Source organism: Leuresthes tenuis, unplaced genomic scaffold (assembly GCF_036924035.1).
Source record: "Leuresthes tenuis unplaced genomic scaffold, fLeuTen1.0.hap1 SCAF_1, whole genome shotgun sequence".
Lineage (NCBI taxonomy): Eukaryota > Metazoa > Chordata > Actinopteri > Atheriniformes > Atherinopsidae > Leuresthes > Leuresthes tenuis.
The window spans coordinates 11,427,766-11,452,568 of record NW_027325355.1 but is presented as its reverse complement, the minus strand read 5'-3'; the positions used below and the strand labels follow the sequence as shown (position 1 = coordinate 11,452,568).

The following is a 24,803-nucleotide window of genomic DNA, read 5'->3' as shown; positions in this document are numbered from 1 at the left end:
AGGTGGTCGATAAGCGGTGCAGAGTAGATTCTGTGGTGCCGTCCTTTTCCCCCAAACAGTGCATCAGAGCGGCGGTCAGAATTCCACCGTGCAATGCCACTTATCAGATAGAGCTGATAGGGCCGGGCTGCGCAGTGGGGACCTGAACATCACAATAAAACACATGAGATGACTCACAGTGACACGTGTGACATTTTATAAATATCCACACTACACCTGTGTACCTGGGAGCATGTTGGGCAAAGTTTTGTGGAATCCTTCCAGGCTGTTGTTGCCACGCAGACATTTGTAGTAGGGCACATCCACTTTGTTGATGGTCGCTGTACGCGCCACCCTATACATGTAGATGTCTGGAGGATCCTGGATGCACTCCAGGTGTCGCTGCTGCGCCGCCCACATCTCATCAGTGGCCACTGCAAATACAAATGACGTACAGACACACAAACCGATTGTTGTGTACACTTTTTTTATGCCACAGAACTAGTATTAATGTTGTAACTTTGAGTGTCAGGTCTTTATACCAGGTGTCTTGAAGAGGCTGACTCCACTCTCATCCAGCCCAGCGGGACCTTTCAGTTCCTCAATGGCCAGGTTGATGAGCCTAAACGTTTCCTGCGCCCCTTGTGTGACCCGTCGCACGTGATGTTTCAGCTGCTCCCTGGAAATAAAAAGGCGGATGACGTCCTCATCTGTCACAGCCTTCAGAGCTGTCAGGTCCTTGGCTCTGACAGCCTTGATGAGGAGCTCCATGTCTGCTCGGCTGTACGCCAGCACCGCCCCAGCAAGTGCAGACTTGAACTCTGCGTACTTGGAGTGAGACTCTGTGCGGACGGCTGCATCAAAACGGTGAATCCAGTGAAAGATGTCCAGACGCACAACCATTCCACTGTCCACCCAAGACTGGAACAAAGTCTCCACAGCTGTTGGGCCCTGTGCACGGCAACAGCCACGGTCCACATACAGGATGCTGGGGACAGGTTGGTTGGCCAGCCGAAACCTCTCCATTACTCCACGGCACATAGGTCCCAGCTTCTCTGTGGACTCCTCACAGGTCAGCACAAAAGTCACTATCTGGGAGTACTCATTTCCAATGCTGGTGAACCTGAGCCGTGACCCTCACCAGACAGCTTCTTCACTACCTAAAAAACATTTGGAGTTTGCATCCCAACTTAGTTGCTTGTTCTTCTATAATTTAACAGTGCATGACAATATGTTTATAATAGGAAATGTGTTCTGTATGCCACAATCTATGATTGCGTTTTGATTTACATACTTTCTTGGTGGAATCCATCTTTAGCACAGTGCCAAAAGTGGAGAGGATCTGGCTCCTGTAGTCCTGCACGTTGTCGGCCTCTGCCAGCAGGAAGGCGTGGCGCAGGAGCCGTGCAGACGGGAGATCTCTTGGAGGAGGCGGAGCCTGAAATGTGTGACCTACTGCAGAAACAATCCCTCCAGGTTTCACTAAGCTCATAAGGAGTGTGGTGTACAGGTCTTTGCACTGAAGGTGCTTCTCCGTGTGGTTTTCCTGTATCTGACGCCACACCTTGACCATAGTGTTCCCTTCGGTTCGGTCCCTGAGAAGACGCACAATATTCTTGTCCACACCACGCCTGTTAGTGGAGGAAAAATTGGTAACTTTAGGTCGGTTCGAATAACTTCTTTAAAGACTGACACGTGCACACACGATGCTGAGTGTACTCACTTGCTAGTGAGGACGGCAGGGAACACAGCTTGATGTGCCTCGCTCAGTTGTGTTATAATAACAGGATCCCACGCAAGCCACCGACCTGTTGTGCCACCTTCTCCACCCCTGGCTGACTTTGTGCAAGGCCCACAGCACAGGACCTCCGTCAGCATCGTGTACCAGTTGGATACGTCACAAATGTGACGTACCTGGAGTACAGATCAGGGAACAATATATAATAACAATAATAACATATAACAATATATAATCAAATCAAGAGGATTTTCAAGGAACTTTTGCCTGTTTAGATACAATGTAATCATTATTCAACCATGATGTTTTTACTCTAACACAGCTGAATTGAGTTATACCCGGTGGTGGTAGCCAGACTTGTACAGGTACACATTACGACCCTTTCCAACACACTCATCGCCACGAGGACACTTCAGGGAACATCTCCAGACTCCTACAGGGCGCCACACAAAGACACGGCTGCGGAAAAACAGGTGTGGTACAGGCAGAGCACCTCCGACGAAGCCTGGAGGTTCTGGAGGGGAAAACCACATGCGGTCTGACTTCATCACCCTTCGCCTCTTGAGCACACCAGTGATGTCCTTGTAGAGTTGAATGGCAGTGAAGAGACCTCTCTCTGTGTCCTCCTTTAGCCATGAGATGTCAGCTGCTGGAATGCCGTTTGGGTTTTCCCAAAGACGTACCCAGCCCTCTAACTCCACCTGTAACACGCACAACACGTACAAAGCAAAGTTGTTTTTATCATTTGTAACATGCAATGATACGTTATGTTTGCATTCACTGTAAATGTTACTTACAGGTGAGTCACTTAGAGGTGGTTTCAGTGGATAATCCTCGCCTTGGGATGCGGACGGGGCTTCAGTTGGCTGTGCAGCAGCCGGGATCCTGGATATGTACTTCTTGTGTGGCTGCTTGGATGGTGCGGTGGATTCTGGCTGTTTGGATGGTGCGGTGGATTCTGGCAGCTTGGGCAGTGAAGAGGGGTGAAAAAGCCTTTGGAAGACACTGGAGTCTGGCTGCTTGGATGGTGCGGTGGACTCTGGCTGCTTGGATGGTGCGGTGGACTCAGGCAGCTTGGATGGTGCGGTGGACTCAGGCAGCTTGGGTGGTGCGGTGGACTCTGGCAGCTTGGGCAGTGAAGAGGGGTGAAAAAGCCTTTTGAAGACACTGGAGTCTGGCAGCTTTACCTTGTCTCTGAGACCTGACTCCTGGGACTGGGTAGAGTCTAAAAATGTATAAATTTTTGTTATCTTATATTATGACTTATTTACATAAAACGACTTCATATAAATTGACTGATGTGTCTTACTTACGTTCCACAGCCTCGCATGCAGCTACCATCTCAGCTTCATCACCGGGCCATAATGAAGGACTATACTTAGAGGTGCTTTCCTGCAGTTGCTGGACAATAAGTCAGTGTAACAATCAGAATGTATGATGTACCACGTTTCAGTTACCAAACACACACAAGCATACTTACAACACTAAACACTCACCTATTTGAGTATTTGTTATTTTCTGTGTAATTCTAACCTTTCTCTTTCTGAACACTTACTTTCTCCTTCTCATAAATATATTTTCTGAACCTCTTCATCGTCACACTTGTGATGTGGGTCACCGGTGTGTTCAACCACCTCCTCACTGAGCTGTAGGCCTTCTGTGCTCTGTCTGTCTCGCTGTCAGTGAACTGCTCTGGCTTTTTCTTTAATCTTCCACGCTGACTGTAGAGCTCCCACATCTCCTGAAAGCTGCTGTCCTCGAAGCCTTTCTGACCATAGATGCACCTGTCGATGTTGGCCTCAAGGACAATGGAGACTTGTGGGAAGCTCTCTGCATACTCAGTGAGGAAGTCTTTCACCCACTGGTTCACTGCTTCTCCTCTCTTTTGTGTGCTTGCCTTCTCTACCCTGTGCTTGTCAATTATGCTGGAATGATATACATTACCTTAATTCAAACAAGCATCATTTATATCATCTGACTGTGACAAACAGATTAGTAATTGAACCAAGAATGAAACAGATGTGTAAACATGCCACCAAATTTGTCTTAAATCTAAAATGCTTACTACTTCATGTAGCCCACATCGTTTGCCACAAGCCAGTGGAACGGTGCATTCTTGTATTGACCGAACGGCACTGGCAGCTTTCCCAGGCACTGCTGACGGGATGGAGCAGTGACACCCTCCGCCTGAAGGAGCTTTTCTGCGTGGGCCAGGGCAGTGGCTTGGTTCAGCAGCTCCGGGGGAGGTGTGGGGAAGACCAGCCTTTTATCCCGATAAAGACGGGCCTCTTTGCTCGCCATCAGAATGGCCTGTTGCCGATTTCCAGGAGCATCTGGGTTGGCAATGCGGATTGTGGGGTTTGCCATCTAGATAGTTAAACAATGTTATTCTCCAAAGGGAAATTTATTGGAGCAGCAATTCATATTAGCAGTAAAGTGGCATTACATCTTGGTATTAAATGTCTGTCTGCCTATCGAGATAAGATAAGAACTTTATTAATCTATTAATTTATCAGTGCTATTGAGAGGTTGTATTGCACCAGATAATGAATGTAATTGTACAAGGTAGTAATAGTAATGATAACACTGAATAGTGACAATAATGAAAAGTGAATTAATATTGCACATACAGTTAAAATATTGCACATTGTACATTGCACATGATATTGAATGTCTATATATCTGTTATACACACACATGTATAGCTGATATGTGGGATATATATTGATATATGTGTATTCCTGTATAAATATATGGAGAGAGAGAGATTTATGTGTGTATGCACACACGCGCGCGCGCACAAAAACATACATACATACATACAAGCATACATGCAATGCATATATTTGGTTTGGTTGACCCCTTTAACACGATAACGACTATAAACAGACGTTTCGGTAATATGAGTGTAAGAAAGAAAATGTTTATGTTTAAAAAGCGTCTTCAGTTATAATTTACGACGACTTTTTACTGAGTGGGAGAAGCTTCTTATATTTACCTTTCAATGAAAAGGTTATCACAGAAAAACACTACGGTTAACTCCGTCAAATTTGTAGCAAATTACCTTTCTGTTTTTCACTTCTTTAACAGATAAACTGTCGAAGTCGTTAGCAAAAACAATGTCCAAATGTCGCTCGCACCGTCTCTTCGCTTTCTCTGATATGTGATTGGCTGCCTGGTGAGTCCGGCGAAACTATTGGTAGTCTACGGTCAAAGTTCGGTGAGCCACCTGATTGGTCAGTTGTCTACGGTCGCGTTATGACATCCTGGTGAGTCCGGCAAAGCTATTGGTAGTCTACGGTCAAAGTTCGGTGGGCCACCTGATTGGTCAGTTGTCTACGGTCGCGTTATGACTTCCTGGTGAGTCCGGCAAAGCTATTGGTAGTCTACGGTCAAAAGTCGGTGGGCCACCTGATTGGTCAGTTGTCTACGGTCGCTTTGCACGACCGTAGAACGGACACCTGCGAATTCCCCAAATGTGGGAATGTCAACTGCTTAATTTGTGGTAGTGGGGGACTGCGTTCGCGCTCTCCCCTGATAAACTTGTTCAAAGAAAAATATAAATTCTGAGAGCTTAAGGTAGAAACAGTTACATGGAACAGTTTTTCACATCAGTTTACATCGATTCAATCTTGATTCTTTACTTGTTTTATTTTGTTCACAACAGATATTAATTGTTGGGGAGACTGGAGCAGGGAAAAGCTCCAGTGGAAACAGCATCCTGGGAAGAGATGAATTCACTGCGGAGATCAGTCCGTCCTCAGGTAACACAGAAGCTCCACTCTGCTTTGGGATTTTAGCTTTTAACTGCAGAACTGTTCATATACAAGCTGAACCAGAGGAAAGTGGAGTTGAAAGATGAGACTATTGTGCGAATTAGTTCTTCACGTATGTTTTTAAAATGTGTTCAACTGTCGACAGCCGGCTTTATCACTTTATGTTTATGCATTTAGCTTTTATCCAAAGCAACTTACAAATGAGGATATAACGATGCAGCTAACAGCAAAGCTAACAATAAGCTACATAGAAGGAACACCATTAGCCAGGCTCTGTCAGAGGTGACAGTGTAGAAATGGAGTGCAGGCATAGAGGGAAGCACAGTTTAAGTGGCAGATTAAATTTATACACCTGAACAGGGACTTGAACCCTGGATCCTCAAATTAGACGTCTGATGCTCTGCCGACTGAGCTGAAGCAGGGGAGGAATAGTCTGTATTTGAGGCGGAAGAAGAGGGAAAAGTGGGAAGGAGAAAAATGAAGGAAAAGAAGACATTTTGAGAAAATGAGTGGAAAAAATGGAAGGAACTTGTAGTTATTTGCACACACAGTCTGGTGTATTCATTTGAGAAATCTAAGCAAACTTGACTCTCTGCTGTAGAATAGTGCAGGAGGCTCTCGATCCAAAGGTTGCCGGTTCGATTCCACCATTGGACATGAGACAAACTTTTACCAAGTGTTATCAAATGTAATTTTTAAATTTCTGAATTGAGTACTGCAACAATGTAGTCGTCTTCTATGAATGAGTTGAAAAAAACTGAAGACACTCACTAAAATGTAACAAATTTATTACTAATTTCACACACACACAAACACTCAGAAACACGTGTGAAATTAAACCTGAAGCAATAAAAACAGGAATAAATTAAATTCAAAATAGAAAAAATAAATGACAAATAACAAATAAAGTAAAAGAAATAAATGAACAAATATAGAAAATAATTAAATTTAGGAAACATTACAACAAGAGCAACAAGAGTACAATAATAATAATAAAATAGAATGAATAAAGAAATGATAAATACCAAAATAAAATACATACAATAAATAAACAAAAAATGGAAAATGTTTAAAGTTATTAATTTCTTTCTTTATTAAGTCATTTAGAACAAGAAACAATATAAATAGAAAAAATAGAATAAAAAGATAACTAAAACAAAACAAAATAAATACAATAAATTAACAAAAGAAACTAATTAGAACAGTAAATTAAGACATTTTTTTTCTTTTAAAACTATTTACATGCATATTAACATGTAAAGAATGATCTGAAACCATTTTTTTTCTTCCTCCCTCTTTCTCCTAATCTCCTGCATCCATTCTTCCAGAGACATTCTGTTATTTTTGGGACAGTATATATTCCCATAATACTGCCCATGACCATTTTCTTTTATGCGCGGCAGGTGGCACTGACGGCATTAGTTTTTTTCCACTGTGCGGGTGCACTTACGCTCTCCGGGTTGGCGGAGGTGAGGGCAGGGGACCAGACGGCACAATCTGTTTGTTTCCAGTTGGGATGACAAACACAACTGGCACAATGAAGGGGCTTAAAAGTACAGGAGCTGGAGGTGGTGGCTTACTGAACACCTGCCTCTGAGCTGCTGACTTCTGCTTATCCACTGCCTGTCCAGCTGTACTCTGGGGAGTCAGGCAGGTTGACCCCTTGCAGCAGAATGCTACTGTCCTGCCTCTTCAGCCTCTTATTGCGCCACTGAGTCAGTGTTGTTTGATTGCACTGCTCTGCAGTTGTTTGATCAGTTGTTTTAATGTGGAGATATTTTTATTGCAGCCAGCGTCCTACTCGGATAGCAAGGAAACATGAATCAAAGTTTAATTTTGGTTAACTCCGTCAGTACCGGTCGTCAATCAATTTCCACCGGTTGAGTCAACATTCATTTTGCGATTGAAATGTCAGCGACGTCTTCGATTGAAAATGAAACGTTTATTCAGTGTTGATTTGTCAACGTTGGATGCTGAACCTGTTCTATATTTCTGCCGGATGCCGGAGCACAACGCAGCAACACTGCACAGAGCAGCTCGCGCGGGACAGGAAGTCGTGCGCAGAAACAAAATAAAACACCCCGTTAATTTTGAAAATAATAATAAATCATTTTCTGTGGTAACTTGCCCTTACTTCATGAGTCACCATAATGGTCCTTCAAAAAGCCTCAGAATGCCCCATTTTTACCTCAAATTTCAAAAGCTCTGCAGCGCCCTCAAGGTTTTTTTTTTTTAAGATTTCTGACACATCTGAAAACATGATGTTGAAATGGAGTATTGTTTTCATTTCTATCAGTTTAGTATTTGACTGTGTTTATAGATTCACGAGTTTTATTTGTCACATACATAATCATACATAGTACAATGTGCAGTGAAATTTTCTTTTTACCTGCTACCAAGAATTAAAGATAAGAATTTAAATATAAATATGTCGAAAAAAAAGAACTTGGCACAATAAGTCCACACAAAATAAGAAAAATGCTTCAGTAAAAAAGTGTAGAGTGTAGGGTATTAAAATATAAGTGTAAAAATGTACAATATTAACAATATTATTGACGTTAGCATTAAGGTGCAGGTGAGTGAGATCGTCCAGTTTTTTATATTCTTCACTAAAGGGAAAACAGGACAGGGAGGAAAAGGCTGAGCCAAACCAGGCTCATCTTTGGGCCAAGCAGCAAGAAGAGGAGCAGTGATAGAGGGAGAGCAGGTACTCTAAAAGGAAGAGACTATGCCAGACCTGTATATGTTTTAAAAGTCAGATGTATAATGCAGGATAATTGAAGTAATGTGTAAGATTATAATAGAAATGTGTTCAAAAGCTGGTTTTCCTTAACAAGAGTGAACAGATTAGGCACTATCATCAACATGATAGTGTAATAGGGCTTGGGTATCTATTTTAAATACTGAAGGAAATATGAAGCATTTGTATATATTATCCCTCTGTCCCAGGACAGTTCATTCCTTTTTATTCCTAATCCATGACTTGATGAAATTCATTCTCCAGTTTTACATTGTAACTCATTTGCAAATCATTTAGGATGAGGCTGATGTTCTCTGATAACAAACAAAACAAATAAACCTAAAAGTCATTATGATGTTGTTTTTGTTCCTTTAAGACTCTGAAAATGGCCAGATTTAAATAATGGAATTAAAAAAATGTCCAGGGGAGCCCCTGAACCCGAGTAGAAGTTCTGACTCATGACCTCAGTATTTTTTGGGCCCTGCGTACGGCCCTGGCCTTGTGTTATTTCACCTTTAATCAGTGTTCCAGCAGTGGTGGAACTGCAGAAAGGATCAATGGAGATGAAAGTGTGCATCACCGAACTCGAGCCCAGCTGCATATTCAAGCTCTTAGAAATGACAGTAAAAGCAATAATAACAGAGCGAGATGCTTAGAAGATTCTTTTAGCATCAATGTGCAAATGAATCTGAAACCAAACCCAGTCCAAGTGCTCAGAGACCAGCGCTCATCCAGTTCCTGCAGCCAATCCAGTGTCAGGATACAGCAAAAGGTTGAAAAGAATCTGTTCCCCAGTATGAGAGATGACCTGCAGAGCAGAGAAAGGCACATTTGTACCAGCAGCAGCAGAAAAGTATGACCTGCTGATAAATGTGTGGGTGAAATGGCCAGATGAGTTTATTCTTTTTATGTTCACATCATAGCTGCTAAATTGTGTTAAGTTTAGTGTTATTTAAGTGGGAAATGTTCTTTTTCAGCGCTATTTTTCCATATTTTGCAAGCTATTACGTTAAATGTTTCAGTTTTCATGTTGATCTTGTTCTCTGGAGTTCTGTTCTTTTTCATCTTGAAATTAGTTCCCTTTTGCACATCAGTCAGTTTGCTTCCTGTTTCATTTTGTTTGCTCAGTCCCTTTTGTTCAGTTCTGCTTCTGCTTCACTCCTGGTTGCTGTTACTGATTGTATTAGTCATCGCCTCCCTCAGCACATGTATGACCAGGGCTGCTCATTGAGTTCTGAATGAAGTTCTCATTCCTCTGACTCCTGCATGTGAATCTGGGTCCTCCTTCATCTACGAGCCGGTTAAGTTTAGATCACTAGAATTACCAGAAGAACCATCCTGGATTACTCGTTTCACTGATGTTCCTGTTTTGCACATGAAGGACCACAATAACTGCTCAGCATATGCAAATAGTTATTCAGGGGAAGCTCACGTACAATCAAGTCCACATGCAGCAACAAACTGTGGGGTAGATAATCATCAGCAGAGAGCCACACAGGCACCTTCTGATAGCTTTTACATTTTCATACCCCACTAAAGCCACTTCACTGCAGAAAGAGACAGTTCTTTACATTTCACCACCACTCAAACACAACTCAGCTCACTGAGGCAGAATATTGATCCTAAACTGATTAAAATCCTCTCTGTGGTCACTCTGGAAGAACACAACTGGCTCCAGTTCCAGCACTGGGAGAAGTTTGCTGCTGATGGTTTGATGTGAGAGCTGATAGAAGAGTCATGGACAGTTAGAGATGGAGCTTTGCTCTGGCTCTCATGTTCCCCACACAGAGTGGTTTTAGTGTCCTCACACTGATCCATGCTGCTGAATTCACATCAGCTCACACACACTTTCTACCTTCATCTGCACCTCAGCTGCAGCACGGTGATGCCCCTCAGTATATTTAAGATTAGTTAAAGCTGTACTCTTCATATTGGACCCTTAGGTGCTGTAACCAGAGATTATTGGTGGTTACACACATGATTTAAAACCCTTCCCTTTGTATTATAAATATATTAATTATGTTGATCCCTGTTGATCTCCAAATAAAGTTAAAGTGTGGAGTCTGAGGCAGAGGAAGCTGCTGGATTTCTACCATCAGTCCAGTAGATGGAGGCATGGAGCTGCAGCCCAGCACACACAGCATGATTCTGATGATGATGAAGCAACATCTCCCAGTTCACTTTGACTGGAAGCTTTAGTCACCTCAACATTTTGAAGACTTACGCTTTAGTTTTAGAGGATTTTTTAACAGGAAATGCAAACAATGACAAAACTCTAAATGTTTGTTCTTAAACTACTTGAACTAAACCAAAAAGGAAAGAGGAAACAAGACTAAATGTTTTCCACTTGGATTAAACACAACAATAAAGTAAAACAGGAAAGTTACTGAAGACAAAGCTCAGACTCACAGTTTGTTCAAACAGAGCGTTAAAGAAGAGGACTCTCCTCTCCACAGACTGAGGCACAGCTGAGCTGCTGCCTGGAATGAGTCACAGCTCCACCCCTGATGGGGGCAGGGCAGGTAATAGGTGGGGATTTTCTCACCAACAGCAGGATTTGTTAATATTATTCACAACAATGGAAATAATTCAACATCACTTCTAAAATTATTCATGTTAACCACATGATGTTTTTATCAGTTTCTACTGAAAATGATCAATAAATCACAAACTTTCACACGATTCACATCCAGCCCATAAAAGTTTATCATTAGTCTTATTTTTATTATCTTGTTTTGAACACTTTTGATTGGATGTTTGCTGTCAGAAACATTTAAAGTGTTTAGCTGCAGTCCAGCAGCTTCTATAAGTCACAATAACTTCACCTGATTCTCTGACATCAAGTGTTTCCACCTCACCTGTAACTCGTGTACCAGCAGTGACCACTGAAAGAGATGAATTATCACCAAACATGAGTCAGCTTTGGTCCTGAATGCAGCACATTGAAAGCTTTTTCCCTCACACACAAACTGGGAAAAAAACACTTTTCAGTTTGCCTTGAAGTCTTCACCAGAGCTTTGGTTCCAACGACATGAACAAATTAATCATTTTCTTCAGTTTTTTATGTCCAGGCGCTGATCAGTGATCGGACTGAAGGCCTCAGCTCTGTTTAAGCTGTTTGCTCTGCAGGTTAATTATTTATGAATTAAAGTCATATAAAGCTGACCTCTGATCACTTTAAGACTCTTTTATGCTTTGCAGAGTTTCAGAGTGACGGCAGCCTGCAGACACAGAGGACTGATGTCGGAGAAGCAGCAGAGGATTTCCTCTTCTTCCACACAGACCTGGTCCAGACAGCAGAGAGCTGCAGAGGGAAGAAGTTCATGGAAGAAGCTGAGTAAGTGACACTTTGATTCATTTAACAAAGTCTCTGAGCAGAGAGAGATTTCCTCTGCTGATGAGACACAAGTCATGTGAGCTGAGAGTAAACAGCAACAATCAGTGTGTGTTGATGAGGAGCTGCAGCTTGTTACCAACATGAAATGTTTCCCACTCAGTCTGCTGCTGTTTTCTCCTCCAACAGAGGAACTCTGACTGGAATGTGCTGTTCACTGACACTCTGTTCATCACTGCTCTCTGAACACACTCACAATAGAGTCCTGACATGAGATCCAGATTAACCCTGGACTCTGATCCTGTTGGACTCTGATACTCAACCTGTTTTATGAAGGATCATAATTCAGGTGTGTCTGGAGCCTCTGTGTGGGATCATGTGGACTCATCAGTGAATAATATTTAACAGAGAGCAGTGAGCGCCCCCTGGTGGTTCCTGTCAGACTGCAGTGATCCTGCAGGATGGATTTCTGGAGTCCTGCTGCTACTTATCTACAGTATAGCTGTTCATGTCAGTTCAGTCCTGCATTCAGCCCATCAGAGTGTTTCAGATATCAGATTTATCATCGTGCTGCAGGTTCAGATAATCAGTGTGTGTCACTGAATGGAAATGCTTCATCATCATCATCATCATCATCATCATCATCATCAGGATCATGATGTCTGTGCTGCTCCATGCCTCCATCTAGTGGACTGATGGAAGTACAGCAGCTGATCTTTTTACAGCCCAAATGATGGAGAGGAGGATTTGAGTTGATGTGCAGATGAATGATTTGTGTTTCCTCTGCAGATGAAGGTAGAAAGTGTGTGTGAGCTGATGTGAATTCAGCAGCATGGATCAGTGTGAGGACACTAAAACCACTCTGTGTGGGGAACATGAGAGCCAGAGCAAAGCTCAGAGGTGAGATGACCATCTCTAACTGTCCATGACTCTTCTCCATGTCAGAGCTCAGCACTCACATCACCAAACCACCTTTATTCACAGGAACCAACCAGAACCAGAACCTGAACCTGAACCTGAACCTGAACCAGAACCAGAACCAGAACCTGAACCCAGCTGTGTGTCCTTTAAGAGCGACAAGTCACATGATTGGTTGATTAATTTCCAGCATGATGTTCCATCAGCCCAACAGTGAGTATCTGTCAGTATTCAGTGGAGGCTGCATCATGTTTCAGATGATAACCAGTTTTCAGCTGAATTACTTGAGACTTGGATCAGTTCCTGATGTCTCTGATGAGACTAATTAGCTGCATCATGTGTGTAATGTAATATTTTAGTTCAGTCCTGCAGCTCTTTATTAAAACAAAGGGAGAATATTGCTGAATATCTGTCCACTGATGTGGCTTTTTCACAGGATGCTGATTATGTAGTGAACAGGGCGGCTGATGTAGAAATATTACGTTCTCACACGTTGTGTTTAATGACGTCAGTTTAAAACGACCTTCTGAAGAAACAAGAACAAAACGACCAAATCAACCTGTAGCTCCCAGTCGAACAAAGATGAGCCTTACTGATGTTTATTTTGTTTTATAATTTTCTCAAGCATGTGCCACTCTTAAACTAACGTAAGAGTGGCAAACATATATATGTATATATATACATATACACACATATATATGTATATATATATACATATATATGCATATATACATATATATATACACATATATATGTGTGTATATATATATATATACACACATATAAATAGATAAAAGAAATTAAACGTAATTTTTAATATTTCCAAATTACACCAATTAGCATGTGCTATACTAATTTAATGCAAAACATTTCGGAAGTACACAGAAATATACTTTGTTCCTCCTTTTCAAATGGTGCTAAACCTTACCTTTAGCCTTTTTATTTGTTCTGATTTTAACTTTGAACCAAAGTTCGTCCTTTCCTTTTGTTGTTGTCCAATGTTCTATTAAACTACATTAATTACATAGTTTCAAGTCCTTCAAAATAAAGTACTTACGGTTCTACAGAAAATTAAAAAATGATAGCGCCAAAAAAAGGAAATTTTCTCAATTCATTGAGAACAATAGGTGCATTCGGACAGAGAGTTCTAAGAAGGCAGTTCTAAGAACTGTCCACCTCGAATTTAGTTATAAGAACTGCCCTTCCCCAGGGGAACTGTTTCATTTTGCATTCACACATAAGTCGGGGACCTTGGTCGGGACTGATGTGACGCAACCATCTGCAACCGTGACGTGTTACTGTAGCGCCACTCAACAACAAAACAAAACCTGCAAAAAGTAAGGAGAGAAGAAAAAACAACACCACCAAGAAGCTAACATGGAGAGCGAGGAGGCCACCGTGTTCATGGTCTGCGTGACGGTGATATTAATCATGGACGATCACATCAGGCGTCTCAGATGGAGGCTGGAAGAGCGCACAGCGAGAGTCAGGAGATGAAGAATCGAGCAGCAGGTGATACTTCTTCATTTCATGAAGGAAAGAAGGAGAGCAGAGCGCCGCAGACAAAGGAGACGACGTCTAAGTTTAACTTCTTAAACAGGCGCCCGTGTCGTATGAGTAAATATTTCAGACAAGGGGCGGCGCTACCAACCACCAAACACCTACATCATGTGTTCCTATGGAACCCAGAAAAGACCCTGCCTCGGAGGAGGAGCTAAAATGGTTCTAGGAACTGAGGGCCGTGGTCCCTAGTTCCTGTATGTCCGAATGCGCGAAAAAACGGCCTAGTTCCTTAAAAAGGTTAGAGGAACTGCAAAAGGTTCCTACAGTGGGAGTGTGCCTAATTATACCCCTTTTCCACTGGTTCACACAAATCCCAGGCACCTTAATGACATGTCTGAAATTATTTGGTCAAATTCCTCACAGATGAAAAACAGCAGCCCCGTCTGTAGCACTCTGCTCTGAGGCGGTCAGATTTTCATGCTGCGGCTGGCTGCTAATGCTCATTCCGCCTTCCAGTTTCACACACCTGCTGACGTCTGCCTGCAGAGTGGCAGAGCTGCCACAAGGGGGAGCTGTAACATTGTTCCACAGCAGCCACACTGACTCTCTGACAGGCCGTCTCACTGCAGACTCAAACACTATCACTGAATACTTTAGTTTGAAGAAAACAAGTGTTTTTCTGTCAGGATCCAGCAGAGACTCAGACCTGGACCTGAACCCAGCTGTGTGTCCATGAAGAGCGACCGGTCAATGAATCCTCCTCTTGTCTTCAAATCAGACCAACATCCATCCACAAAGAGGTGAGCTGAGTGTAAATGTTGTAACGGAGTAAAATGTAGCAGAGTCAGTTTGAACAGTTTTTATTCCAACATGTGTTTAATGTGAGCTCAGCTCTGTTTCACATCCATTTCTATGTTCATATAACCGTGACCAAGTGATATTAACTGCACAGACCCAGAATAAACTGGAACCAGAGACTGCTATACAAAAAATATCAATTTTATTAATATATTTTTTGATAAAATACTTACCTCTAGAGTAGGTAAATTATGAAAGACAAAAAATACAATCAGACCAAACATGAGATGGTTAAAAAGAAAACAACCCTGGGACTAGACTGCACGACCGGGGGGAGGGGGGAGCCTTCTGAAGTTATGCACAGCAAGATAAAACATCACAAACACATGGCAATTTATGACTGAAATACCACTACACACTCAATTTACCTATTCACAGCAATCTTAAAGTGACAAACCACACAATAAAGCGCACATGCAAATGGCCGCACTGCTACGCAGTCTCCCCCCTTAAAGATGGCAGAAAACGCCGCAAAAAAAAAAAAAAAAAAACCTGCCCAAATGATAAATTAAAAACAAACTCAAATAAACCTGGGAAAAACAGTGGTTGGCTTTTTTAGACCCATCTCCATTGAAAACCTTTCACACTGGAACACAGTGCTGCTGACAAACCTTCATTCCAGTTGGGCATGCAGGTGACTGGGGGCAACATTCAGAGATAATCATGTTAGTTTTGTTGTAGAAAGAATAAAATCTATTTTAAAATATCTCAGCACTGCTTAAGCGTACCTCCTTCTTGGCTGATGTCTTTAAACAATCATTCAATAGATCAGTCCCCTCCCAACACAGAATGCCTACAAACAATTCATACCACAAATAAACAGCCAAATGGTTATTCTCTAGTGATCAAGTAATATTAAAATCATGCTTTCAAACATCTAAAAAGTAGAGCCTACCAACTCAGCTTCAAACAAAGGCCTCAGCTCAGCTGCTCCCAGGTGTGTCAGTGCAGGAAGAAAGGCCCAAATGAGCCTTCCCGCCCCTTTTATTAACTCCACCCCATTTGCCTGCTCTAAGTTCTGGACTTCCTGTTCCTCCCTTCCACATATGTGAAGCGGTGTGTGTTGGATGTTTTCCACAAACACAGCAGGAACAAGAGGAAAGAATGGATGTTGGAGGGGGTGTTTCTGAGTGTCTGTAGGCTGGTCCAGCAGGTGTCACCTTTGTGCTTTGGCTCTAACACAGTGTAGGAAGTGTGAAGCCTCTGACTTCCAAAGTAAAAGTGCAGTTCATTCACAAATTAATGACTTTGTTTGAAGGACACAGTCAGGTTGATTACGATGCATCTGTTTTTTTTGGGGTATTTTTTAGGTGGTTGAAATATTGCCCATCAGTCTGGTCTTGACTTGGAGACAAAATATGGTTTTGAATATTTTGAGATTTTCAGAAATATCCTTTCAGATGTATTGTCATTAAATGCCTTTTTGTCTTTTGTCAATTATTTTGTGTTCTTTAGGAGGAAGCTGGAAAAGCCAGGCTCACCTGAACCTAAATCCAGCTCCAAGTGCCAGAAGACTGACCGGTCTATAAAACGTACTCCAAGGAAAAGGCACCACCCAGATGTTCAAAGGTACTGGAATATTTTAGAGATGAACGAAAGAAAATAAAGCATTTCATTTATTTTTTACATCTTCAGTACAACTTGACTGACAGATCAAGTTATCTCAGTGACGACTCTGTTTTAAACCTCTATCTGTCTAACACTGGGAGCATACCAGTACAACCAGTCTGATCCAAGCACACACTGGCTCTGGCTGCCTTGCTCCAGGGAACTTCAGCAGGGAGGGAAAGCTTTCTGAAGGGGTTGCTGAGAGCTGTTGGATCCAACCAAAGTGAGCTGAAAGCTCCAAGCAGCTGCAGACTGAGCTGTTGATTCTCAGTGGGATCAGCAGGACCAGTAAAGCTTTCCCACTGCAGGGAGTCCTCTGATTCACTGTTCACATCCACACATCACTTCATGGAGCTTTACCTTGTGTTTGTCTCTGTGTGGACAGACAGAATGTGAGCTCATTCTTCATGATTCCTCCACAGAGTGGACCAGCAGAGCTCAGAGGTTCCCAGTGGTCAGTCTGCCCAGCAGCATCAAACACAGCTGGACTCCATATTTATGGTCTGTACATGTACAACAACTACTTTTCCATCTATTCTGTTCACAGTCATCTCCATGCTGCACTTTGTAGACCAGTGGATTGTCAGTGTGTCCAACATGGATCTGATGTTTGGCTCCATGATTTCAGTCTGATTGGCTCATTCATAAAGTATTCTGTTCCAGCTGCTGGAGGACAACATGGTCACTTTTGTGAAGGAGGAGCTGAAGAAGATCCAGAAGGTTCTGAGTGCAGATTACCCAGAATGCTTAGAGAGTCAGAGGGAGGATGAGGATGAAGAGCAGAGGAGCAGCAGAGAGGCTTTAGTGAAGATCACAGTTCACTTCCTGAGGAGAATGAAGCAGGAGGAGCTGGCTGACCGTCTGCAGAGCAGTAAGAGGATTTCTCTAAAGATTTAACCTGCTGGATAAAATACACATTTACTGATGTCTCAACACACAGAACAACACATGTTCAAATACTTAATGAAGCTTAGATGATTTTTTTAAATGTTTTATGAAGCACTGACAAAAGTCTTATCCGTGTTCACTCAGAAACCCTCGCTGCAGTGTGTCAACGTAAACTGAAATATAGGCTAAAGAAGAAGTTCCAGTGTGTGTTTGAGGGGATTTCTAAAGCAGGAAACCCAACCCTTCTGAATCAGATCTACACAGAGCTCTACATCACAGAGGGAGGGACTGGAGAGGTCAATGATGAACATGAGGTTAGACAGATTGAAACAGCATCCAGGAAACCAAATAGACCAGAAACAACCATCAGGCAAGAAGACATCTTTCAAGCTTTACTTAAAAGAGAAGAACCAATCAGAACAGTGATGACAAAGGGAGTGGCTGGCATTGGGAAAACAGTCTTAACACAGAAGTTCACTCTGGACTGGGCTGAAGGCAAAGCCAACCAGGACATCCAGTTCATGTTTCCATTCACTTTCAGAGAGCTGAATGTGCTGAAAGAGAAAAAGTTCAGCTTGGTGGAACTTGTTCATCACTTCTTTACTGAAACCAAAGAAGCAGGAATCTGCAGCTTTGAAGAGTTCCAGGTTGTGTTCATCTTTGACGGTCTGGATGAGTGTCGACTTCCTCTGGACTTCCACAACAAGGAGCCCCTGACTGATGTTACAGAGTCCACCTCAGTGGATGTGCTGCTGACAAACCTCATCAGGGGGAAACTGCTTCCCTCTGCTCGCCTCTGGATAACCACACGACCTGCAGCAGCCAATCAGATCCCTCCTGACTGTGTTGACATGGTGACAGAGGTCAGAGGGTTCACTGACCCACAGAAGGAGGAGTACTTCTGGAAGAGATTCAGAGATAAGAAGCAGGCCAGCAGGATCATCTCCCACATCCAGACATCACGAAGCCTCCACATCATGTGCCACATCCCAGTCTTCTGCTGGATCACTGCTACAGTTCTGGAGGATGTGTTGAAAACCAAAGAGGGAGGAGAGCTGCCCAAGACCCTGACTGGGATGTACATCCACTTCCTGGTGGTCCAGGCCAAAGTGAAGAAGGTCAAGTATGATGGAGGAGCTGAGACAGATCCACACTGGAGTCCAGAGAGCAGGAAGATGATTGAGTCTCTGGGAAAACTGGCTTTTGAGCAGCTGCAGAAAGGAAACCTGATCTTCTATGAATCAGACCTGACAGAGTGTGGCATCGATATCTCAGCAGCCTCGGTGTACTCAGGAGTGTTCACTCAGATCTTTATAGAGGAGAGAGGGCTGTACCAGGAGAAGGTGTTCTGCTTCATCCATCTGAGTGTTCAGGAGTTTCTGGCTGCTCTTCATGTCCATCTGACCTTCATCAACTCTGGAGTCAACCTGATGGAAGAACAATCAAAATCTCAGGAGTCTGAAACACTAAAAGAGACTCTCTTCTACCAGAGTGCTGTGAACAAGGCCTTACAGAGTCCAAATGGACACCTGGACCTGTTCCTCCGCTTCCTCCTGGGTCTTTCACTACAGACCAATCAGAGTCTCCTACGAGGCCTGCTGACACAGACAGGAAGTAGCTCACAGACCAATCAGAAAACAGTTGATTACATCAAGGAGAAGATCAGTGAGAATCTGTCTACAGAGAGAAGCATCAATCTGTTCCACTGTCTGAATGAACTGAATGATCGTTCTCTAGTGGAGGAGATCCAACAGTCCCTGAGTTCAGGAAGTCTCTCCACAGATAAACTGTCTCCTGCTCAGTGGTCAGCTCTGGTCTTCATCTTACTGTCATCAGGAAAAGATCTGGATGTGTTTGACCTGAAGAAATACTCTGCTTCAGAGGAGGCTCTTCTGAGGCTGCTGCCAGTGGTCAAAGCCTCCAACAAAGCTCTGTTAGTATCCTGATTGTTAGATTTGATCATCAGTACTGTGCTATCTTTGACGTGTATAAAGACTTTCTTGTTTTGTTATCATCTCTTTAGGCTGAGTGGCTGTAACCTCTCAGAGAGAAGCTGTGAAGCTCTGTCCTCAGCTCTCAGCTCCCAGTCCTGTAGTCTGACAGAACTGGACCTGAGTAACAACAACCTGCAGGATTCAGGAGTGAAGCAGCTTTCTGCTGGACTGAAGAGTCCAAACTGTAAACTGGAATCTCTCAGGTTAGGTTAAAGCAACTTGTATAACTGATGATGGTGCAAATCTTAATGTGATGCATGGAGTGTCCTGAGATCCCGACCCATAAGAAATGGGAGAATCTTGCTTCCACATTCTGTCTTACATTAAAGAGGATGACACTGTAAACTTTAGCAGGACAAACATTACTGTTAAACTTTGTCCTCATGTCTGAACTTCTGAGAATGAGAGAAAGAATAATAAACATATAAAAGGTAAAAGCAGCGATGATGGCTATTGTCACCAAGGTGTTGAGCCTGAGCTCGTACCTCGAAGGATGTATAGATGGAGAACAAACAATTTTAGTAATCAGCATCGTGAAAGGGTTGCCCATTTTCTGTCAAAATCCATAAATATATGGAGTTAATCTCTTCATATATTCACTTATATATTATTCATACATATAGGCCTATCACTTCCTGTTGTCAGTGGGCGGGGCCAGGGCGTTGGAAGGTTATGGGCATTTGTTTAGGGTGAAAGAGATGAAACCCCATCAATCTGAGGACTTTCGGATGATTATAGCAGTGATTTTTAATATCACATATTGAAACTCGCCACACCATCCAGCGAAAAGTCAGTTTTCTAAATGAAGTATTTGTTATCTGATGTCTGACCCCATTTGAAGTTGGTGTGGTGAATGAGGTCCGAGTCATTAGTCAAAGATCAAACCAACAATATCCTATGAGATGGTGAAACATCAAAATTCAATCCTTTGGTGACATGAGTTTTATTTAAATACTGACCGAGTTTCAGGGTGTTGTGATAAAACCTGTAGGAGTTTGTTAAGATACAAGTCCTGATAAGGAACAAAATTGCAGCTAAAATCAGATTTAAATTCAAAATGGCTGACTTCCTGTTTGATTTTTGGATGGTTCCAAGAGCTGTCTTGTAGGGTTGACATGCATGTATCAAATTTCATCCACGTCAGTGAAGTTAGTGGGCAGGGCTGAGTTCTACCCACTTCTGAGACAGTTCAAATATGAACCTTTTCACCATTCCTGAATCATGAGCTAAATTTCCAAGGCCCCCAAAATCAATTTGTTTGCCAGGAAAATAAATGCTACAGATACAAATTGTCAGGTTTTAAGTTTTCTTTTGTCATGTTTTGAGGTTTTTGTCATGTTTCCAGGTTAATTTCTTTTCATTTTTTTCCCCTTGTCACTTAGCTTCACTCAAGCCACCTGTTTTCTGTTTCACAGCTGCACCTTGTCACCAATCACCTTCCCCAGTATTTAGTTTCCAGGTTCACTCACAGTCATCACGAAATCCTCACCTTACCTTTCATGTTTCATGCCACATTTGTTAGCCACGTCTTGGCAGTTCAGGTTTTTGCCACTTGTTTTGCCATAGTCTTATCTTCCGGCCCTGCCGCGCCCTTGGTTCTTGCCTTGTGCTTTTTGTTTTGTAAATCTGTTTTTTTTTTAAGTCGCCTTTGGGTCCTCCCTTCTGGCACTACGCATCGTGACACAAAGGGCCTTCGCACCGCCTTTGGTGCTTGGGCCAAAACAGAAAAGAGAATTATTTAGGAAATTTAAGGAGGACATTTGAGTAAATAATTACATTTACATTTTGTGTGTTTTCAGCCTGTCAGGCTGTCTGATCACAGAGGAAGGCTGTGCTTCTCTGGCTGAAGCTGTGACCTCCAACCCCTCCCATCTGAGAGAGCTGGACCTGAGCTACAACCATCCAGGAGACTCAGGAGTGAAGCTGCTGACGGCTGCACTGAAGGATCCACACAAACTCAGGTATGGAGAGGCCTGCTGCAGCCACACACAATGTCTGATAGAGGAGGAAGAGCTGGAAACATGTTCTCTGTCCTGCACTCAGCCCTGTGTTTTTGCTTCCTGCTGAGTGTTACATGAACAATCACACATGTAGGAGCCTTTTTCCTTTGCTCACAGCAGAAACACTGGTTGAACAGAAACAGCAGATATTTGTGGAGGAGGTCTCCAAGGAGAACATCTGCAGGAACAACAGTGAGAAGTGTCTGTTGGTCCTCTGACCCTGGATCAGATACAGAGATGGGTCCAGAACATGTTAGCCTAGCTTAGCAACGCCAGCTTAGAGAGATGGGTGATGTGCGTGGCGAAGATAGGACCCGGATGCAGATCTTTGAACTGAAAACTTGATTTCTTTAAACAGTCTAACAAAAAGCGTGGCTGAGCCGGTATACAAAAACTTCGAAAACAAAAGCCTGACTAGAACTGTGAAAAACCTGACATGGATAACAAGGACAAACCTGATACCATGAGTGACAATGACATGAATGACGGTGAGGATCTGAGGAAAGAGGGACCTGAAGCTGAAGACACTCTGGCAGACGGCCAGATGAGGGACCTGGATCCACAAAACCAACAAACATAACAAGCACAAAGATTTGTAAAACCATTTTCAGCTAAAGTTCCCTTTTATGAATTACCGTCAACCTGGAAATATGTATGGTAATAATTTTCACAAAACCGACTATTATAAATTGAAAAATGTGGGTTTTTTTTTGTTTTTTTTTAAAAGTTCAAAATCAGACTTTCAATTTAAAATATTTGTTTCAAATTAACAGACTCTGAAATGGTTGAAAGAAGCAGTTTTGTATCTGTCAATGTTAGTCCAACAGCTTTCATTCTAGTTTCCAGATGCTAAATTCCAGTGGATGTATCCAGATGTTGGACTGTTCCTTTCTCAGTGTAGAACAATGTGTGTGATAGAGCCATATAATGTCCATGTTTGCATGCTGAAAGAGACTGTGCTGCTCTGACCCCCCTCCTCCTTTCAGGGTGGAGCCTGCTGGAGAACGATGGTTGACACCAGGTCTGAGGAAGTGTAAGTGTGTTCTTAATCTGATTCATGACATCCAACCATCTTCACACTGTCACATCACTCATTGATCAAAGTGAACAGATGATAGATCAATAACTGCAGCTGGATTGTGTTTGTTCTCTCCATCAGATTCCTGTCAACTCACAATCGACACAAACAGTGAACAAAGAACTGAAACTGTCTGACAACAGCAGGAAGGTGACATGTGTGGAGGAGGTTCAGTCATATCCTGATCATCCAGACAGATTTGATGACTGGTGTCCTCAGCTGCTGTGTAGAAATGTTCTGACTGGTCGCTGTTACTGGGAGGTCGAGTGGAGAGGAGAAGCTTATATATCAGTGAGTTACAGAGGAATCAGCAGGAGAGGAGGCAGAGACTGTGTGTTTGGATGGAATGACCAGTCCTGGAGTCTGAGGTGCTCTGATAGAGGTTACTCTGTTTATCACAATAAGAGAGAAACACACATCATATCCTCCTCCTCTGTCTCTAACAGAGCAGCAGTGTATGTGGACCGTCCTGCTGGCACTCTGTCCTTCTACAGAGTCTCCTCTGACACACTGATCCACCTCCACACCTTCAACACCACATTCACTGAAGAACCTCTGCATCCTGGATTTGGGTCCTGTTCATCTGGTTCCTCAGTGTCTCTGTGTTGAGTATAAAGAGTTTCCTCCTGTCAGAGAACCACTGTTGAACAGATAGTTCAGTCTGTACATGTCTGTCTCTTTCACTCAGAAACACCTTTCCAGATTCATGGATTCAGTCAGTTTCTGTTTGAAACTCTTCTAAATGATTCCTTGGAAACTTCTTCCAGTCCTTTAAAGATGGAAGCTGCCATTCTTCCAGGATGTTGTTTTTCTGTGTTTCCAGTCAAAGCTTCACACTAAAAGTACATACATTCAGCAGCATCTTACAGTTTGCTGTTCTTTGTTAATATTCCACCATAGAACCAACTACCAGCTTGTGATAATAAACAGGTTTATTTCAATACTTGTCATTCATTTAGTGCCTGTGTAAGACTGAATTATATTGTTTAAAGCTCATTATTTCAGGTGAATGTGCCTTCATTTAGATTCAGATTCACTTTGTCATTATGTGTACATAAAAACTAAATGCTATTTCTCAAGTTAAAACACTTTAAAGAAGTCAGAGCAAACTTAGAAATTGTCAGGTAAAATTTATAAGAAAATACAGTATTTAAAAAAAAAAAAAAAAAAAATACAAATGATAATAGTAATAAATGCTGAATACTAAAAATTTCCAAGTTAAAGTGCATAGTGGGGACAGACAGCCAGTGATTACTTTGTGTTTAGCAGTCCAACAGCAGTCGGGAAGAAACTGTTGCTGAGTCTCCTTCCTGACAGCAGGAGGGAAAAGAGACAGTTGAGAGGTCCTGAATGATGCACTCCCCGCTGCAGCTTTTGTTGTAAATGTCCCCAGTGGTAACAGCAGGACTCCCAACAATCCTCTCCGCTGTTTTTACCACTCTGCTCAGTCTCTGTCTCTCTTCTGCTCTGCTGTTCCCGTACCAGGAAGTCATACAGTAGGTTAGGGTGCTCTTTATGGTCTTTTGGTAAAACGCAGTCAGGGCTGATTTGGAGAGGCCTGTTCTCTTCCTTTTGGAGGATTTATCCTCACAAAGGTCCTCCAAACACTCTCAGCAGACAGCTGCAGAACCTGGTCAGTGGTGTCAGTCTTTGTGCACCCCTAGTGTTAGTGACCTCAAACCGGGAATAAAACCTGTTTAGGTCATCTGGGAGCGATGGATTGTTGCACTGAGCTGTTTTGGCTGGATGTTTGTAGCCTGTTTCTGTCTGAAATCCCTGCCACAGGCACCTCGTGTCCCTGATGTCTTCAAAGTGCTTCTCCAAGTTCCTCCCATGCTGTTTCTTAGCCTCTTGCCTCCCTGTATGCTACTGCGTCGCCCGCTTTAAAGGCAGAGTCACGGGTCTTCAGGAGTGAACGGACCTCGCCTGTCAGCCATGACTTGTTTGTGGACCGTGTTTTAACAGTTTTCACCACAGTCACATCATCAACACATTTACAGATGAATCCCATTACAATAGGAGAGGTTTCAGCACCAACCCAAATGAAGCTTTTTACTCATCTTTTCTATTCTGACTTTGTTTTATGTGACATGATAATTTACTAACTGTGTGTACTTTTTTATGAATAAATCCTATAATTCCTCACAAAGTGTCCTCCGGTGTATTCATTTATAGCAACTCGTTGTGATGTTGATAACATCCAGTTATGTTGATGAAACCTGAACGTAGAGGCCTGGATGACTTTGACTCCTGAGATGACACCTCTAAGGACACCTCTGAGTTGTTTCGGTCTGGATATGTCCTGTAACTCACACATAAAACACATTTCTTGGATGTCCTTCTTTCACACACATACAGGAACATCCTTCCTTAGAGTGATGCAGGAAAA

At 42.6% G+C, this 24,803-nt stretch overlaps 1 protein-coding gene, 1 long non-coding RNA gene and 1 pseudogene across 2 annotated transcripts; all 3 read left to right on the top strand.

Annotated features, from left to right (window-relative positions):
* The first annotated feature begins 11,433 nt into the window (after positions 1-11,433).
* Positions 11,434-12,699, top strand: LOC140292478 (uncharacterized). The gene is made up of 3 exons (XR_011912552.1): positions 11,434-11,570; positions 12,357-12,467; positions 12,552-12,699. It is a non-coding gene; the product is annotated as an uncharacterized lncRNA (long non-coding RNA).
* A 3,801-nt stretch (positions 12,700-16,500) lies between these two features.
* Positions 16,501-22,526, top strand: LOC140291857 (NLR family CARD domain-containing protein 3-like). The gene is made up of 6 exons (XM_072379446.1): positions 16,501-16,955; positions 17,118-17,325; positions 17,487-19,275; positions 19,366-19,539; positions 21,136-21,297; positions 22,323-22,526. Exons 1-6 carry the CDS (start codon positions 16,953-16,955, stop codon positions 22,432-22,434), a joined length of 2,448 nt encoding a protein of 815 aa, XP_072235547.1. The 5' UTR covers positions 16,501-16,952; the 3' UTR covers positions 22,435-22,526.
* LOC140295519 (stonustoxin subunit alpha-like) lies at positions 22,510-23,160 on the top strand (annotated as a pseudogene).
* Positions 23,161-24,803: the final 1,643 nt, after the last annotated feature.

What these genes read in the sequence shown, in the direction of transcription:
- LOC140291857 (XM_072379446.1), top strand. An exon ending in GGCTGACCGTCTGCAGAGCA is followed by an intron (nt 17,326 to 17,486) that starts GTAAGAGGATTT and finishes GTGTTCACTCAG; the next exon opens with AAACCCTCGCTGCAGTGTGT. An exon ending in AAGGATCCACACAAACTCAG is followed by an intron (nt 21,298 to 22,322) that starts GTATGGAGAGGC and finishes TCCTCCTTTCAG; the next exon opens with GGTGGAGCCTGCTGGAGAAC.